The 16236-nt window shown below is 46.7% G+C and overlaps 2 protein-coding genes across 2 annotated transcripts in view; both read left to right on the top strand.

Moving 5' to 3' along the window:
- Positions 1–1528, top strand: part of LOC118790620 (spectrin beta chain, non-erythrocytic 1-like) — an 89914-nt gene extending 88386 nt beyond the window's left edge. Inside the window, exons 38-40 of the mRNA XM_036547594.1 lie at positions 82–255; positions 516–558; positions 843–1528. Of these exons, the coding sequence (XP_036403487.1) occupies positions 82–255; positions 516–558; positions 843–1070 (445 nt within the window). The 3' untranslated portion in view covers positions 1071–1528. The remainder of the gene's footprint in view (positions 1–81; positions 256–515; positions 559–842) is intronic.
- Positions 1529–12148: 10620 nt separating this feature from the next.
- On the top strand, positions 12149–14579 carry LOC118791142 (prokineticin receptor 2-like). Its single transcript, XM_036548418.1, has 2 exons — positions 12149–12597; positions 13898–14579. The coding sequence occupies exons 1-2, from the start codon at positions 12149–12151 to the stop codon at positions 14577–14579; spliced, it is 1131 nt and encodes a 376-aa protein (XP_036404311.1).
- The last annotated feature ends 1657 nt before the right edge of the window (positions 14580–16236 follow it).

The raw sequence follows: 16236 nt of genomic DNA, 5'->3' as shown, positions 1-16236 counted from the left end.
GCTGGTCACCACCACACTCCATCATAACTGACGGTGTTTGGCTGTGGCCTTGGAGTCCTGACCAGCTCTCTTTGGCTGCAGATCCTGGCAGAATGTGTACTGCGTGCTGCGCAAGGGAAGCCTGGGATTCTACAAGGATAGCAAGAGCGCCAGCACTGGCATCCCCTATCACGGAGAGGTGCCTGTCAACCTGGCTGAGGCTGTCTGTGATGTTGCCCATGACTACAAGAAGAGGAAACACGTCTTCAAGCTGCGGTGAGAGGCCAGGGGTACACGAGAGGGAGAAAGGAGAGAGAGATGGAGGAATAGCGGAAAGAGAGGGAAGAACAGGGAGAGAGGGATGGGGAAAGAGAGTGGAAGGAGAGAGAAAGATGGAGGAATGGGGGCAGCAGTGAGATTCCTGGGTGAAGGAAATTATGGAAGGAAAGTTGAGTAAAAAGGCAAGAATAAGGCTGGTGAAGGTAGCGAGGCATGCTCCACCCGGCCTAACAGTAGCCAATAATCTTCTTCTGCAGGTTGAGTGACGGAAAGGAGTACCTATTCCAGGCCAAAGACGAGGTGAGTGACACAGCTTCTCATTACTGTGCAGAGCCACATTTTACAGATCTTATACAGAAACGATGAGAATGTACCCATTAAACACATTATACAGTGATGCAGTGACAGATTATGGAGTGATGCAGTGATAGTGAGATTATGCTGTGATGATGATGGTGACATTATACAGTGATGAAATGAAGGATTATCCAGTGATAATCCAGCAGTGGTGCAGTGATGCTGAGAGGAGGCCCAGTTTGCTTGCTGACAGAGCATGGCTCACCCCCTCTCTCTCTGTCTCTCAGGCTGAGATGAGCTCCTGGATGTCCTCCATCAGCACCTCTATTCGGGTGGGTGCGGCTGCAGGTGGGGCAGAAGACTCCCCTGTGGGCCCCAAAGTCCTGACCCGGGCCATGACCATGCCACCCATCTCGCCCAGCTCTGGGGAGACCAGCATGGTCACCCTGCGGAACAAGGAGGGCAAGGAACGGGACCGCGAGAAGAGGTTCAGCTTCTTCAGCAAGAAGAAATAAAAACAACACACAAGTACTTTAAAAAATAATAAAAATGAGAAAAAAACACCAAGCAACAGAATGAGTCAGAAAGTGAAGTGAAGGTGTGGCATCAGAATCTTCTCCCTCAGTCCCCATCCTGTACTGTGAGCTTCTCATCTCCCCCCACCGAAACCCTGCCCCCGCCACCAGCTCTTTACTCTAGCCTACAGTTTCCTCTCTGGTTGATTAACAGGATTTGATTGGCCGAGTGACTGGTGGCATTGCGTTAGAAACTGCAGTAAGAGAGCTCAATGAGACAGCGATTTGGGACACAGACGGCCCCCTAACGGCACCATCCCCAGCCTGCAGGGCTAAAGGAGTCACTCTCTCCTTCAGAGATCCCTCCTCTAAAGCCGGGGGACCAGCTGTCTCTCCAATTCTTAAAAGGATGTGTTTTCTTGATTCTAAATCCTTTTAGAAAACTGCCCCTGAGACGAGCTCACATTCTGATTGTCACTCTTTTTTGTGTCTCAATGAATGTGCTTGAAGAACTCTGTTATTTTTTTTAATTCGATATTCTTGTTAAGAGTATTATTATTCACATTTGTTGGCAGTTGCATTTTTTTTTTGAGGAAAGATTTAGTGTAAAAATCTGTTTTGTTGATTTTGTTGCAGAGAAAAGTGAAATGGAAGAAAAATAAGTTGTTTGAATTGCTCTTATGAGACCATGTTGGTCACTGCTGTCTTAATTGTTTTTATTTGGGTTCTTTTTTTCTCGTTTTTAGGAATGTCAACTTTCAAAGTGTTTTTGAAAAAGCACAGATTAACCCGAAGCAGTTAAGGTTTTTGAATGAGAGAATTCAGCAGGAAAATTATATGTGATTTTTTTCTTTTTACTTGAAATTAATTGTTGTATTTCAATCTTTGTTGGTGATTCTTTTTGGATTCCTTTCTCCAAAGAGAGATGCATCTAGAGTTGTAATGAGGAAGAGCGTTTCAGTTTTGCTCCATTTTGAAGCTTTTATGTTTTGAGGGTCGAAGGCATCTCCGTCTGGACGCCAGTTCTTCCTCCTCCATAGTCAAACAGGGGTGATGTGTTGCAAACTTTCTGAAGGGTTTGGTTTGAACCTCCCCTCGCTGTTTTTATGTTCACTCTTAGGTGGCTTTTGAGCTAATTTATCCCTGTGTCTTTCTCTCTCTGAAGTGTGGCTTTTTGTTTTACGTTTTACAGCAGGGCGTGTATCATCAAACTCAAAAAAAGAATAAAATGAAATGAATGATTGAAAAGGAGGAGTAAGAGAACGGGGGGGGGGGGGGGGGGGGTGTTGCCTTTTTGGGAGGGGTGCACTGGGTGGGGCATGGGCTTACCGGGGTAAGATTGGACTGGATGAGGAGGGCAGTAAATGCCCCCTCTTTGATTAATCCACATTTTTAACATCCCAGCCACAGTTGAACAGAGAGAACGCTGAATGCATTTAACTCTTCCATTGGTGCCACTTTTGATGCCTCAGTTTCCTTGGCAAAATTCTATCTAGGAAGAAATAAAAAAGAAAATGTGAAAAAACAACGAATACATTTTGATGGTACTGTGTATTTGTGAATTATGAATTTGCAAATTGAGATGTTCTGCGATTGTATAACGTGACTCAGACCGAAGTCACGTGTGGGTTATTGCTAGTGTATTAGTGATGTCTGTAAACGGGTGAGCTGAATAAGCACATGCAGTATACACCAGGATGGGCTGAGGAGAGCTGCCGCTGGCAGGAAGTGATGTCGTACCTGAGCTGTGTTGTGTGCTGGGGGAGTAAGTGGTACGAGGGCATGTCTCCAAAATGATCTGTAATGTCACACACGTAAGGATGTGTTTGTACATGCGTCGCTCTGCAGGTGCCTGTCTTGCTTGATGACTTTCGGGGTGAGGTTTGCCTCTTTGTTGCTGATGTTTCCCCAAAGGGGGCGAAAGCGGCGTGTCACGTTCCCCTGCTGGAAGCTGATGCGCAGGGGGAGAGAAGAAACTGAAATGCAGATGCACTTCCAGTGCTGGAGTGAGAAAAACAGCACTAACAGCTTTGTGCAGTGTACAGACCTCATGCAAAGAAGGATAGCAGCTAGGCGGGGTACGGCTAAACACTGCCCCTTCCTGTGTCCAGTTTACATGCTGTGTCTGTGCACTCTGTTCGCGGCTCTCTGCTCTGATGTCACATCTGAGCTGACAGTGCGAGTTTCCATCCGACACAGACCTGATGATCATTCATTTAAGCAGAGCAGGGGCAGGTTACCAGGCAGGTGCTCCTGTGTAGCCCTGCGGGGACTGTAGCAGGCTGACCTTGTCTGTCCATGTAGTCGGCCTGTCCTCTCTGTCTCTCACCTTCTTCCATAGAGCAAAGCCACTGAACCAAGGACAGTCCTCAGAAAGTGTGGTCAAATGAAGAGCTGAAGTAGATTCCGCTCCCTGCCGACACTCGCCTGGGTTTTCTCGCAACCTCTCGGTGCCTGGCTACTGCACTGCTTCGTCACAGCCTTGCCTGGGTGTGGCTTTGGGCGTGGCTCAGACTTCCTGTGAGTGCATAGGACAGGCTCAAGTGGAGGAAGCCTTCCGATCAGAGTCCTAGAGCATCTCGTATGTGTTTGTGTCATTGGTTCACACGCATACAGACCCATACCTGCATGCGTGCGCACACACACACACACACACACACACATTCACACTTACATGCTTACACAGACATTAACCCACAAACACACACACACACATTTTCACACATATGCCAGGCGGAATGTGTTAAGCACGGGTGTTGATCGCAGCGTTAAGGTGTGAGATGTGACTCGCATACAGTGGGGACTTCGGGAACCAAAGAGGGAGGGGCAGTTACAGCAAAGCTACCTGCTCTCAAGCAGAGAGGATCTGGAGGCTCCTCATGCGCGGGGAAGGGTCACAGTCCCCCAAAACTAAGCCATTTATTCTGACAAAATCACCCGAGGAAACCAAGTGATAGCCTGTTCGTTTTTTCATCCATGCAGAGCTGTTAAGTTGTAAAGCCACTGTCGTAACTGATCTCCCCCTCTCAGTACACCAGGAAGCAGATCTGAGGCGCTGTACGCAGACGCTGCTGTCTCCCCCAGCATCGTCCTGTCCCACTATGCTATGTACCCGACAACTTTACAAATATCGGTTTCTTTTATGCAAACAGTTCATTCCAAGCCGGTGATTCCTCTTATATGGTTTCATATTATTACTATGATTAATGCTACTTCTGCTACTTTGAAATACTATAAGTAGTTACTACTGTTACTTACCACTGAAGTTATAAGTGCTGTCCATTTTCAGGTACACCTCTGTAATGCCAGAGTTTGCCACAAGGAGAGTGCTGTGGACCATTTTCATTACAGATAGGAGAACATTTGTTGACTTGTGTATCTATATCAAATGCAAAAAAACTCACAATAAAATATAATTTAAAAGAAAAACTGGAAAAAATTAGAAGCTGTTGTTTATTTCATTGTGATTACAAACAATAAACATTTATTTGGAGTAATCTTTTTTAATGTAGTTTCTTTGATTCAATCAGCAGAACTTCTTTAACTATAACTAAAGGTCAGTTATTTTATATGTTTTCATTTGGGGGGGGGGGGGGGGGGGGGTTAGTGGAGACTCTGTTACACATTAACATTTTCTTCAGCTAGTTTGTGGAAACATTAAATATTGTCCCTCAGTAGGTGTGAACTCTTAAAGAGGGCATGTTTTGTTGGTCACAAAGGTACCTCACATTTAAGCATAAACACAAACGCTTAAATTTAACATTCATTAAGCTGATGGTATAGTATACATCCATATTGAAGGGCCATATGGAAGTCTCCATGGCGACATCACGCACTGACACCAGCGTGTGGCGTCTCCGATGCTACAAGCTCAGTGAGGGAGCTGTGGATGGGCAACTCACAGCCTAGGTTACATCAATGTTACATTAGTGTTGTCCAGTCCTGGTCCTGGGGACCCACTGTGTATGCTGGCTTTCATCTCAGCTGAGCTCTCACTTATTTTGGTTTGATTGAGCTGTTTGCTGAATACTGCTCTTTATAAATATATGCATTCATTCGCATCTGGATGTTTAATTTTACATAAATCCTTTATGAATGCAATACTCTGTTACAGATGTGTTTGTACTAATATGGAAAAAGGGAACTTGTTTGTTCAGCATATTTTTTACAAATATCTGCCCCTTGAGCAGATTTGGTAAAGCTGTCCAAATTGAGGATAATTAGTTGTTCAAATTCATGTTCGAGGCCCTATTTAACAGTTAATTACTGTTAATTAATCAATGGAGGTAAAAGCTTGTTTGGATTCATTATTTAAGGGACTTGAATAGAAACATGTACTCCCATTTGAGCAAATGTGTTTCCGACAATCCATGTTTATAACAGGACTAACAACAGATTTTAAGTGAAGTCAAAGAGAAATCAGTACTCAACAGCCTAATTAAACTTAAATAAGTGAGAGCTCAGCTGGAATGAAACCTAGTACACACAGGGAGTCCCCCAGAGCACTGAGTTGTATCATAGTTACTTAAGTAATATGCCAGGGCAGCCTGCATTGTGTGCATTTCATCCATTTACACATTATTTTTGTTGAAGCTATTTAGCATAAGGAACTTGCCCAAGCATACAACAGTAGTATCCTACCTAGGAGTTGAACCAACAACCTTTGGGTTACAAAGATTACACCCAATCATTACACCACACTGCTGCCCTCTACATGAGCACTTTATAGCTGCTAGTGTGTAACTGGTACAGAAACCCTATTTTTACAGGGTGGACTCAATGGCAATAGCTGGTCTCCCTATACAGAGACAGTGCATGGTGCATTGCTGTGGGGTTAATTCTTCAGCCACATTTCCATGGTTGCATCCCTGTCTCAGTGGGAACACCTAAGTGGTAGCCATGCTTTGACTGAACAGGAAACATGTTCATGTCCACGTGACACACAACATGCAGCTTCGCACAATATAAAAACACCTGCACAGGTCACTAATTCACACCAAAAGCTGTGTGATATCAACCTATACATACACACACAGTCTTGTTGTTCATGTATATTACTTGATATGGAGAAATGCTTTAGAAAGTGGAATGTTTTCGCTGTTAGGTTTCCATTTTCAAATATAATATGTTCAATCAAGCAGAAATTGTTCCTTCGGCCGAACAGCCCATCCGTTGACTTCTGCTGTTCAAAGGCAAATTTCACGGCAAACGTATTTATTTTGGTGTTATCAGAGGAGTCCAGGCTTACTCGGTCTGTTTAAAATGAAAATTAGCTGCGAGTCCAGGGGTGGAATTTATGAGTTGCCATTGTTATTTATATATTCAGTCCACAAATGGAACAAATTTGGCAAGTGTTCACAGAGCAGCACACACAAAAAAGGCAAAAGACTGAATGAAGTGCTGTGTTGCATTAATGTCAATACATTTAATAACCCAGCCACTTATCCAATACATGAACTGCTGTTAAATAATTGCCTCTTGAGTTAGTCATAAAATAAACATCAATAAACACATCATATAACATTAATTTTGAATTTCTAACCTTAGAATAAATGTCCAGTTCATGAATATGTTAGTTTGATTTGAATCAATGGAGAATGAAATCAGAAAACACAACTTTTATTGCCTTTGTAAATTGTAATGGAACAACGGCTATAGTTGTTCATTAATGCCTTCTTGTGTGTGTGTTTTGACTGAGATTTTCAACATTGCATAGACCAAAGCTGTTCAGAATGTAAACACTTGGAGAAGCAGGTTTGTCTGTTCTTTGGTTGAGACAAAACATAGGCAGAGGGCTGGTCATAGCTGCCACATGGACTGATCTGGTGTCAATTAAGACGTCTGTGTGAATAAGATCTAATTTATTGGGCTGATCTAATATTTTGGGCTGTGTGGATAATCACTGGCTGCGAGAGCTGTGGACCTTTTGCAAAGAACATGAAAAAGCTAATGTGACGATTAATGATGTTTTTTCAGACCTAATTAAAATACGTAGTGGCATTTCGAGAGCAGAGCCTCACAAGGACCTGAGGCGCACCCTTGGGCAGTTTTGATGGTTTGTTGTGTTGTGGGAGGGTTAATTGGGCCCTCTCCTGACTAGCGGTATTCATTCAACTCCCCCTCAGTCCCTTGTTTCATCTCCTTACAAGAGTCCTTGGTGTAGAAAGTGTCAGCTCTTAACTCGCCCACTCACCGCCCACGTAGCAACAACTGCCCGTGGACACGGCATTATACAGGCCGCGACTCTGCATGGTTCCAGCAGGGGGCACTGTGAAACCATGTGATTATGAGTGCCAGCTCTCCATTGTCTCTGCATCTCGGCTTGAAGCTGAATCGATAAAGATGGATTGCCCATATATTCATGGTTCTGCTTCTCAGCGCAGCACTCCCACGGCCGACAACGCAAAGTGTGACGCGTGAGCCAGTTGTGGTCTTTTGTTCTCTGCAGAACAGAACCCCAGGCCCTCGTGCTCCGTCTCCTAATAGGCTCTCCTTTTCTGTCCCAGCCAATGGGATTCGAATGAGCCACACATTTCCTGTGCGCTTATTTGGGGCTGTAAACGAAGCTCAAATTGGAAAGCAGCTCTCCAGGCATCCTGTGGCGGTCCATGGGCCCCCGCAATCCAGGTACTGTGGGTGACGTCACGCCTGCTGGGATTTATGCAACACCTGCCTTTCTCACCTGCTCAGCTCGGTTTGCCAGCGATCATTAGACTTTAGGTACTGGTCCAATTCTTTGGTTCTGACAGCTCATCAGCTTTTTTTTCAAACCTCAGACCCCCTGAAACCTGAGAAGGGCATTCCACTTGGTCAAGCCAAGGCAGAGGTTAGTCCAATCTTGAGCAAAATGACAACCTGTAGAGTGAGAAGTTTGCAAATCCACCAAAGAGCTCCTCTAGAGAAACATGACTCATGACAGTTAAGGGAGCGAGGAGCATGCCTGAGAGGGCTGCCAGGCGTAATTAGCACCTGCGACACGGCTTGTACGGTGCCTCACGGCCGAGGCGTTGGCTCTAGGATTGGCGCAGCAGGTTTTTTTCTCCCTCCTTCTGTACCCTCTACGAAATGTCCGCAGAATTCTTAGCACTTTCCGTCTGTGCGTGAGAAACGCGCGCCTCCTCCTCTTCATCTGTCGGCAGTCTGCCGGCCTGGCGCGGCTTACCGGGCTGCTTCTTCAGCTCAGAGGGAGGGAGAGGAAAAAGCTCCACTGTGTTCTGTTCACGCTGGTTAACCCTCTGATGACAGTCTGACCATGGATGAAACCCTCACCCCTGACCCCTCATCTCAAACACATGCCCATCTACGGACGCAGCCTGTTCCTTCAAGACCCTTCCATCAGTTTCAACCCTGCGGACGGAAAAATTCATGCCTCCAGTCTTGTTTATGATCGTCAAGTTTTTTTCATTGTTTCATTGAACAGAAAACAATTGGGTGACATCTAGGAAGCAAAATGTGTTTTCACCCTTCTGTACGGCCATTTTTTTTCAAACCGTTGGCAGCCTGTAGCCTATGAAGCAACGGCACAGATGGGATCATCCTGCGTTTTGTTGAATGCATGTGAATGGTGTGACGTCCCGAGGGGACCCGTTGGTGTCACATGGAGAATCTGTTGTGCTCGTCTCTGTCACCCTAAAAGGGATGGGAATAAAGGAGCACGCTTGCTCAATGAGCCCCCTGCTAACAACATCTTGGACAAACTCCTGGTCAACGTGGTCGGGGGGGGGGGGGTAGGCAAATCAATGGTCCGTCTGCTCGCTGGTAATCCGTGGCTCGTACCCATATCTTATTTTCCCTTGCTTTCTTTCTTAACCGGGGGGTGGGGGATGTGGCAGTCACAGTGGCAGACATTCAATTAAAATAAAAATGCCGGCGCCAGGCGTAAACAGGCAGACATTAGCGAAGCAAGGTGAAAGACAACGTGAGCAATTTTGCCACGTGTCTCTGAATGCCACACCGTGAGACCCTGATCCTGTGGACATGGCACAATAAAAATGCAGATTTGGTCAGCGGGACACAGATGAAAGAACCATTGCCACTCACCTGTACTGACTGACCTCAGAATAAAACAGTCTAATGTACAGTTAATGACAGGTTTCAGTTCTGGTTGAAAAAAAAGAAAAAGACTGAGCTTTGATTGGGTGAATTCCACTTGCTCGTTTGGTAATGTCACCTTTGTGTTCCGGAGCAGGGAGAAGGCAGGGAGCAGGCAATGACAGAGGAGAGTGTTCGAAGTGAAAGAGAAAAGGAGAGAGGGAGGGGGAGGAGAGGAGGAGACTGACAGGAGAGCATCAGTCCCAGTCACAGATCAGACCCGGAGGATGAGTGCGAGAGAGAGAGGGGAGAAGAAGGAGGGAAGGAAGACGGGGAACTGGCGCTCAGAAATCAAAGAGAAACCGGTCACCAGGGGCTGAACAATGACTAGAAGCTCTTCCCTCTGAACCATGAGCCATTTTGTAGTGTCATGACCTGTGCAACTGGACCGTGACCACACGCTATCTGGCTGGATTGTGACAATACACTGACCTTTACAGTGAGAAATGTCTTTTTTGGTCTGAGGCTTAATTCTGTTGTTCACTCCTGGAAACCGGCATTTTTACACCAGGACCATTATAGGAAGGACCTGTGACACCTGCGTGTTAGGTGAGCTTGTGTGTGTGTGTGTGCGTGTGGTTTACTGTGACAATCCCAGTGTGAGGATAATAGATTATGGATCAGGATTATCGATTTTATGTTTTCTTTTTTATTGGTCTGTACATACTGTACTTTGGGGCAGCATTACAAAGTCATTACCTGCTCATTATCTCCATCCCTCTGCTTCTTTATGGCATTCGTTTATTGTGAATTCTCTCAGCACAGGAGTATTTTAGAAAGTAAAACTAGCAGTGAAAGTGGTAGGTAGGGCATGAAAAATAGGATGTTCAGTAATGTAAGCATTTGGTGATCCTGTGAAAGATATGAATGCTGATGCTTTTGTTCTTGCTTTCTGCAAGGCACTGGTCTTCACACCTCTTTAACACCCCCCCCCCACTCTCACACGCATACACACACACACACACACATCCAGCCCCACCCCCTGAATGAAACCTTTCCACTGTCACACCTGCACAGATCCTTGTTCTGCACATCAAGAGCCGGAGCTGCCTCCGCTGTCAGAAGAACCCTTGCCATTTTTAACAAGCCTCTGAGGACCCACATTAACACAGTGAGCCCGCTAGCAACACTTACCCACCAAACACGTGAGCTGTACTTAGACAAGCCTGGCGTGGGGAACTGGCTTTCAGTGGGTCCGACCAAACCAAACCAATCCTCCTAAAAAAGTTCCAGGCATACAAATGACAGTTGCATTACATTATTGTCATTTAGTAGACACTTTAATCCAGAGCAATTTAGATAGGTTATAGGTTTACGCATTTATACAGCTGAATATATTTGCTGAGGCAATTGTAGGTTAAGTACCTTTCCCAAGGGTGTAACAGTAGTAGTCTAGCAGGGAAGTGAACCAGCAACCTTTCAGTTATGAGCCCTGCTCCTTACCACTATGCTACACTGCCGATTGATAACAGTTAACAACATAAATCAAACAGGGGGGCTGTTTGCACAAACAAAGATTAGGACACAGCTGTACTGTTTACAACAATCACAATCAGCTCCTGCAGCAGTGTGTGTGTGGGTGGTTACAGGAGGGGTGCACCTTATGCCATAAGAAAGGCTGGAGAACAATGAGGAGCAGTGGGGTTCGCTGCAGCCTCAGAGAGGGTCTGATTGCTGTGATTACTGATGCCGCAGGCGGAATCAGCCTCACATTGTTTGCGTGGCTGTGAGCCGTGACTGTGGCATAGCGGTAAGGAGCAGGGCTCGTAAACCAAAAGCTCACTGCTTCGATTCCCCACTGGTGCACTGCTATTGTACCCTTGGGTAAGGTACTTAACCCAAAATTGCCTCAGTAAGTATCCAGCTGTTTAAATGCTAAATGGCAATAATGTAATGTAATGACTGCTGCATCAGCTTCTGACTGATGCCCATGGTGTCACAGGATCCCTCTGAATGGGACAGCACATCACCTGACTGAATGACCCTGCCCCTCCTATGCACTTAGGAGACACGCACTGTCCAAAAGGCCAATGCAACAAAGCTGCCCATGCTCACCAGGACATACTTTAAACATCATTGTCATTATCAAACCCCCCACCCAGCTATCTGAGTGACCACAGTAAGTCCAGGATTTGGGCGGGGCTTGGCATTGCGAAATGCCTTCATATCTTGGAGGGAGGGGTTGAGGCATTTAATCATTTTGCCAGTTCACGCCCACTGTGACACCACATGGGATGTTTTGCGGTGCAATCACCTGCTCAACCTGAGTGCATCAGGGCTCAGAAAATAATGAAGACTGAGGCAACTCCTTCACTGATGTCCCATTGCATGACCTCACATTTGCTCAGTGAACACTCTTCTCCAAAGCGACTTACATAACTTACATTTACAGTACATGTCATCCATTCTTCCAGCTGGAGATTTACTCAGCCAGTTTGGGTTACGTACCCAAACACAGCAATGGCTCAGCAGAGAATTGAACCAGTAACCCTGTGGTTTCAAGTGCTGTATCTTACTATAAATTCAATTTTTCAATTCAAGCTGCTTTACTAGCATGACAAGTTGGTTCTTGTTTCCCCAAAGCATAAACAAATACAGAAACAAAGACCTTATCAACAAATGATACAGTAACATAACATGAACATGAATCTGTGTGTGTATGAGAGTGTATGGGGTATTGTGTGTGTGTAGGGGTGTGTATGAGGCATCTAGTGTGTGTGTCAGTATACTGTTACTTTTTCTCTCCTTTTGTGTTAAGTGGTTATATTGTGGTTACTACGGTTACCACTACACAGTGCTACCACACTGCTACCACACAGCCAGAAAACACTGATCCGCCACCATCCTACCAGTTAACTGACCAAATGAGACGGTGCTTCAACCACTGCTGGTGGAGGTGTCAGTGTGCTAAGGCAACGTGCTTAACAAAACTCCTGGTGGTCCCCACAGGTCTTCGGGGTGGGGAGGAGACCGCTCGCCCCCCCATGATGGAGGACCCCTGCCCTGGCTTGGCCGACTATTTCGACCCCCAGGCCCCTGCAGGGAACCAGTCTGGGTGGAACGCGAGCTGCGACTATGCCTACGTCCTAGGGGGCGGGGCCCTAGAGACGGGGGACCGCGCCCACCTCACAGCACGCGTCTTCATCGGTGTCGCCCTGGCGGGCATCATGCTCATCTGTGGCGTGGGCAACGGGCTCTTTGTTGCCACCCTGGTGGGCTGCCGCAAGCTGCGCAGTGTCACCAACCTGCTGATCGCCAACCTGGCGGTGTCAGACCTGCTGGTGGCGCTGGTGTGCTGCCCATTCGAGATGCACTACTATGTGGTGCGCGAGCTGTCCTGGAGCTTCGGGCCGCTGCTGTGCTCAGCTGTCACCTACCTCCGTTCCGTGTCTCTCTACGTCTCCACCGACGCCCTGCTCGCCATCGCCATGGACAGGTGAGGGCCAGCCGTCACCTTCGCCCAGCGTTCCCTCAACGCTATGCCAGCGTTCCTTCATGAACCCCCTCTCTGCCATTATCAGGGTGTCGATATTTCTTAGCAGACACCCATACTATTGATACACAATGCTTTTTGTTCCTTTTTAGATATATATCTTAAACTTTATGGAAGCAAAAAAAAAAAAACTAAAAAAAACTTTAAACTTGATGGAAGAAAAAACATTACCCCTGCTTAATATAGTTTTTCATGCTTACAGACAAAACCCATTTGTGGACAGTCTGAACCTTGACCACAGTGTTAAAGATTCATGCATGGCCAATGGCCTGGGCACATGATTCAGAGAATAGCTGACATCATGCTGACAAACAAGCAGTTATGAAATTTAACTTTCCACACCACTTTTATGTGAGGGAGTGGGAGCAGCATTAAATTCAGTGTCTTGATTGCTATACTGCTGTGCCATCAAATGCAATGAGTTGCTGACCCCTTTTCTGGATTAACTAGCACATTTCTGGCTGTTGCTCTGTGGTCAGAGCCCTGGATGTATGACACTGCTGTTGCATCCCTTGTATGCCCACACATCCAGACACCCACACTCTGACACACTCCCACGTTCTCCAATCTGTGCACGAGATTAGCGCTTGTCTGCCCTGTGTCCCTTATATTGATTGATCTCGCTGTAGCATTGATTTCTTCTCTGTCTCGGGAGCTCAGCCCTGCAGGTACATCTGGGGGTACGTTAGAGAGGAGAAACACTTATTTAGAATGCAATTGTGGTGTGTGTGTGTGTGTGTGCATGTGTGCGTGTGTGTGTGTTTGGACAGAGCAGTTTTATTGCTCTCCTCCCCACAATTCTCCTCTCTAATCCTCTCTAATCTCTTTACCATTTTTCATTCATTTTATTCACATTTATGTTACTCAGAGCTGCCTTTCGTGATATGATTAATATATCTGTTGTTTGTACTAATATAGCAAGTAGTGGTAGTTCTAGTTGCCAGTAATGTTCTCTCTTTCTCTCAAGTATCTGGTTATAGTCTCTCTTTCTACACTTGATCTTAGCCAAAAAGCCGAGAAGCGATACAGTCTCTCTTTCTCTCAGGTATCTGGTTATAGTCTCTCTCTTTCTCTCAGGTATCTGGCTATAGTCTCTCTCTTTCTCTCAGGTATCTGGTTATAGTCTCTCTCTTTCTCTCAGGTATCTGGTTATAGTCTCTCTCTTTCTCTCAGGTATCTGGTTATAGTCTCTCTCTCTCTCTCAGGTATCTGGTTATAGTCTCTCTCTCTCTCTCTCTCTCAGGTATCTAGTTATAGTGCATCCGCTGAAGCCCAGGATGAGTTCCCAAAGGGCATGCTGCGTCCTGGCTGCCATCTGGCTCCTCTCTCTGCTGGTTGCCCTCCCCTCAGCCTACTTCAGCACCCAGACCATGTTCGGCTCCTTCCACGAGTCCGCAGGCCACAAGACCTACTGCGTCCAGATCTGGACGGCTGACAAAGCTGCGCTCTACAAGTCCTATTTCCTCTTCCTCTTTGTGGCCCAGTTCCTCCTCCCCGTCCTGATCATGCTGGGCTGCTATAGCCGAATCTGCCGGGAGCTCTGGTTCAAGGACCTTCCTGGTGTGCAGACGGAGCAGATCCGCGGGCGGCTGAAGGCACGGAGGAAGACTGTGCTGGTGCTCCTGGGGATCCTGGTCACCTACATCCTGTGCTGGACACCCTACTACAGTTACTCCATCATCCGAGACTTCTTCCCTGGGATGCTGCTGCGTGTCACACACTCCGTCTCCCTCTACTATCTGGTGGAGTGCATCGCCATGAGTAACAGTGTCATCAACACGCTCTTCTTCATCCTGGCCAAGAACCGGAGTGGGCGCTACATTCGGCGGGCGCTGCTCCGCCGCTGCCCACCCCGACCGCGCCCGCAGACGCCCGAGAGGACTACGCTGGACCACCACTCCACGGCACCCCCCACATCCCACTGACAGAGGCATTGTATTATCAGAGCAGAGACCACACCACCAGAGACTCATATAGACCATAAGTGGACCACACCGATATAAACTGGGTTTATGCTTGTGATATACTGTATATAAGCATTTGTACACATGGGCACATACACTCACATGTGTCTACAGCACACAGCTCTACCCTCGCACTCAGATGCCTGACCTGGACAGTAGTTTGAAGCCATGCTTGTATTTGTGAGGTCCTCATTTACTATTGACGTACCCCCTGCCGCAACAGAAAAAAGCAGACGGATGGCAGGCAGGGCAGGCCGTTTAAAGCCAACCGCGCTTTATTGTCCTGTGGCGGGCTGGCTGGCAGCAAAGGACGGGGACCATGATCACTGTTGCCCTTTTAAGTCCTCCTCGCTGCCAGACGGAGACATTTAAAGGTCACAATTTGAAGGTTGGTGGGGGGATCAGGAACAGCGACATGAAGGCCTGGTCGTTAATTAGGTTAGCTGTGGCCCTTCTCTACCTGCTTAGAATGTTGTGCTTCTTCCCGTATGCCAGTGTGTGGTAGCGCTTCTTGTACCAAATAAAGAGATAAAAAACCCATGGTGTTGTGAGGGATGGGGGTGGGGGCAAAGCAGCTGGCTTTGTTTGCCATTGAGCAGAGGGTTCTATACCCAGAAAGGGGGCGACTTCCTGGAACACACAGATCAGACGGGGCTCTTGTGGCTCTCTCACGCAGGGTCACAGGAAAGTCAAGAGCCCTCATGATGCTTAAGATGAGGCACTATGTATGTGGGGTGGGGGGTTGTCTTTGAAGTTCTTAGCTGTGACACAGGAACTTGTATTTGTCTTGATTAAGGGCACACACACACATACACCTACATGCATATCAACATGCACATAATAAGCAATCATTGGTTGATTGCATCGCACAAAGGAGAGGAAGCGGAGGTGAAGTAGATGGAGGATGGAAATGAGAGAAAGACAGAGGTGAGTGTAGAGAAAGAGGATGATTGCTAGAGGGGTCTGACCAAACAAGGGAGGAGAGTAGATACAGGGTGGTGTTGGGGGGGGGATGGCCTTTGAGAGGTTGCCCTTTTTTCTGTCTTGGTTTCCACTCCTCTGGAGCCGTGCACGCAGCTCAAATGAAACAAAACCATAATTCAGAGGAGCTGCACTCTTGACACTCCTGCCCATAAGCTATCAGTGCCGCTTCACCCTGAAGTCCCTGAGAGCCCAGAGTCCAGTCATTGAGGTCTATCCTGGACAGATGCGAAGTTGGAGAGAGGCACTCTTCTCATTCCTGTGAGATGTGGGATCATGGCTGAGGGAAGAGTTAGAGCCTTGCTGTTATGATGTGAAGGAAAACATTTTCATGTATATGTTTTTATGCTTGGTCTTCTAGGAGATTCAACAATCAGAATGTTTTTGGCTTTATCACATTGCCTGGTGGCTTACTTGTTTACAATTAGCTATTGTAATTAGCTATTGTGTCCATCACTGGCTGGTTACAAATTAATTTGATGACAATCAATGACAGGGGCACAGATGCAGACTCAGACCAAACACAGGGATAGCTATAAAATCCAGGTATTACCAGCTAACCTTGTGATGATTCAGATATACAGTAAGGTGTAAGGAGATCCACATTCTTTAGGGAGACTGGTTCTGATATATAACA

This window comes from Megalops cyprinoides, chromosome 16 (assembly GCF_013368585.1).
Source record: "Megalops cyprinoides isolate fMegCyp1 chromosome 16, fMegCyp1.pri, whole genome shotgun sequence".
Taxonomy (NCBI): domain Eukaryota; kingdom Metazoa; phylum Chordata; class Actinopteri; order Elopiformes; family Megalopidae; genus Megalops; species Megalops cyprinoides.
The sequence above is the reverse complement of the archived record's forward strand: the minus strand, read 5'-3'. Positions and strand labels throughout refer to the sequence as shown.

Coding starts and splice junctions, on each gene's coding strand:
- LOC118791142 (XM_036548418.1), top strand. CDS start 12,149: ATGGAGGACCCCTGCCCTGGCTTGGCCGACTATTTCGACCCCCAGGCC. Junction 12,598..13,897: donor CTCGCCATCGCCATGGACAG/GTGAGGGCCAGC, acceptor TCTCTCTCTCAG/GTATCTAGTTATAGTGCATC.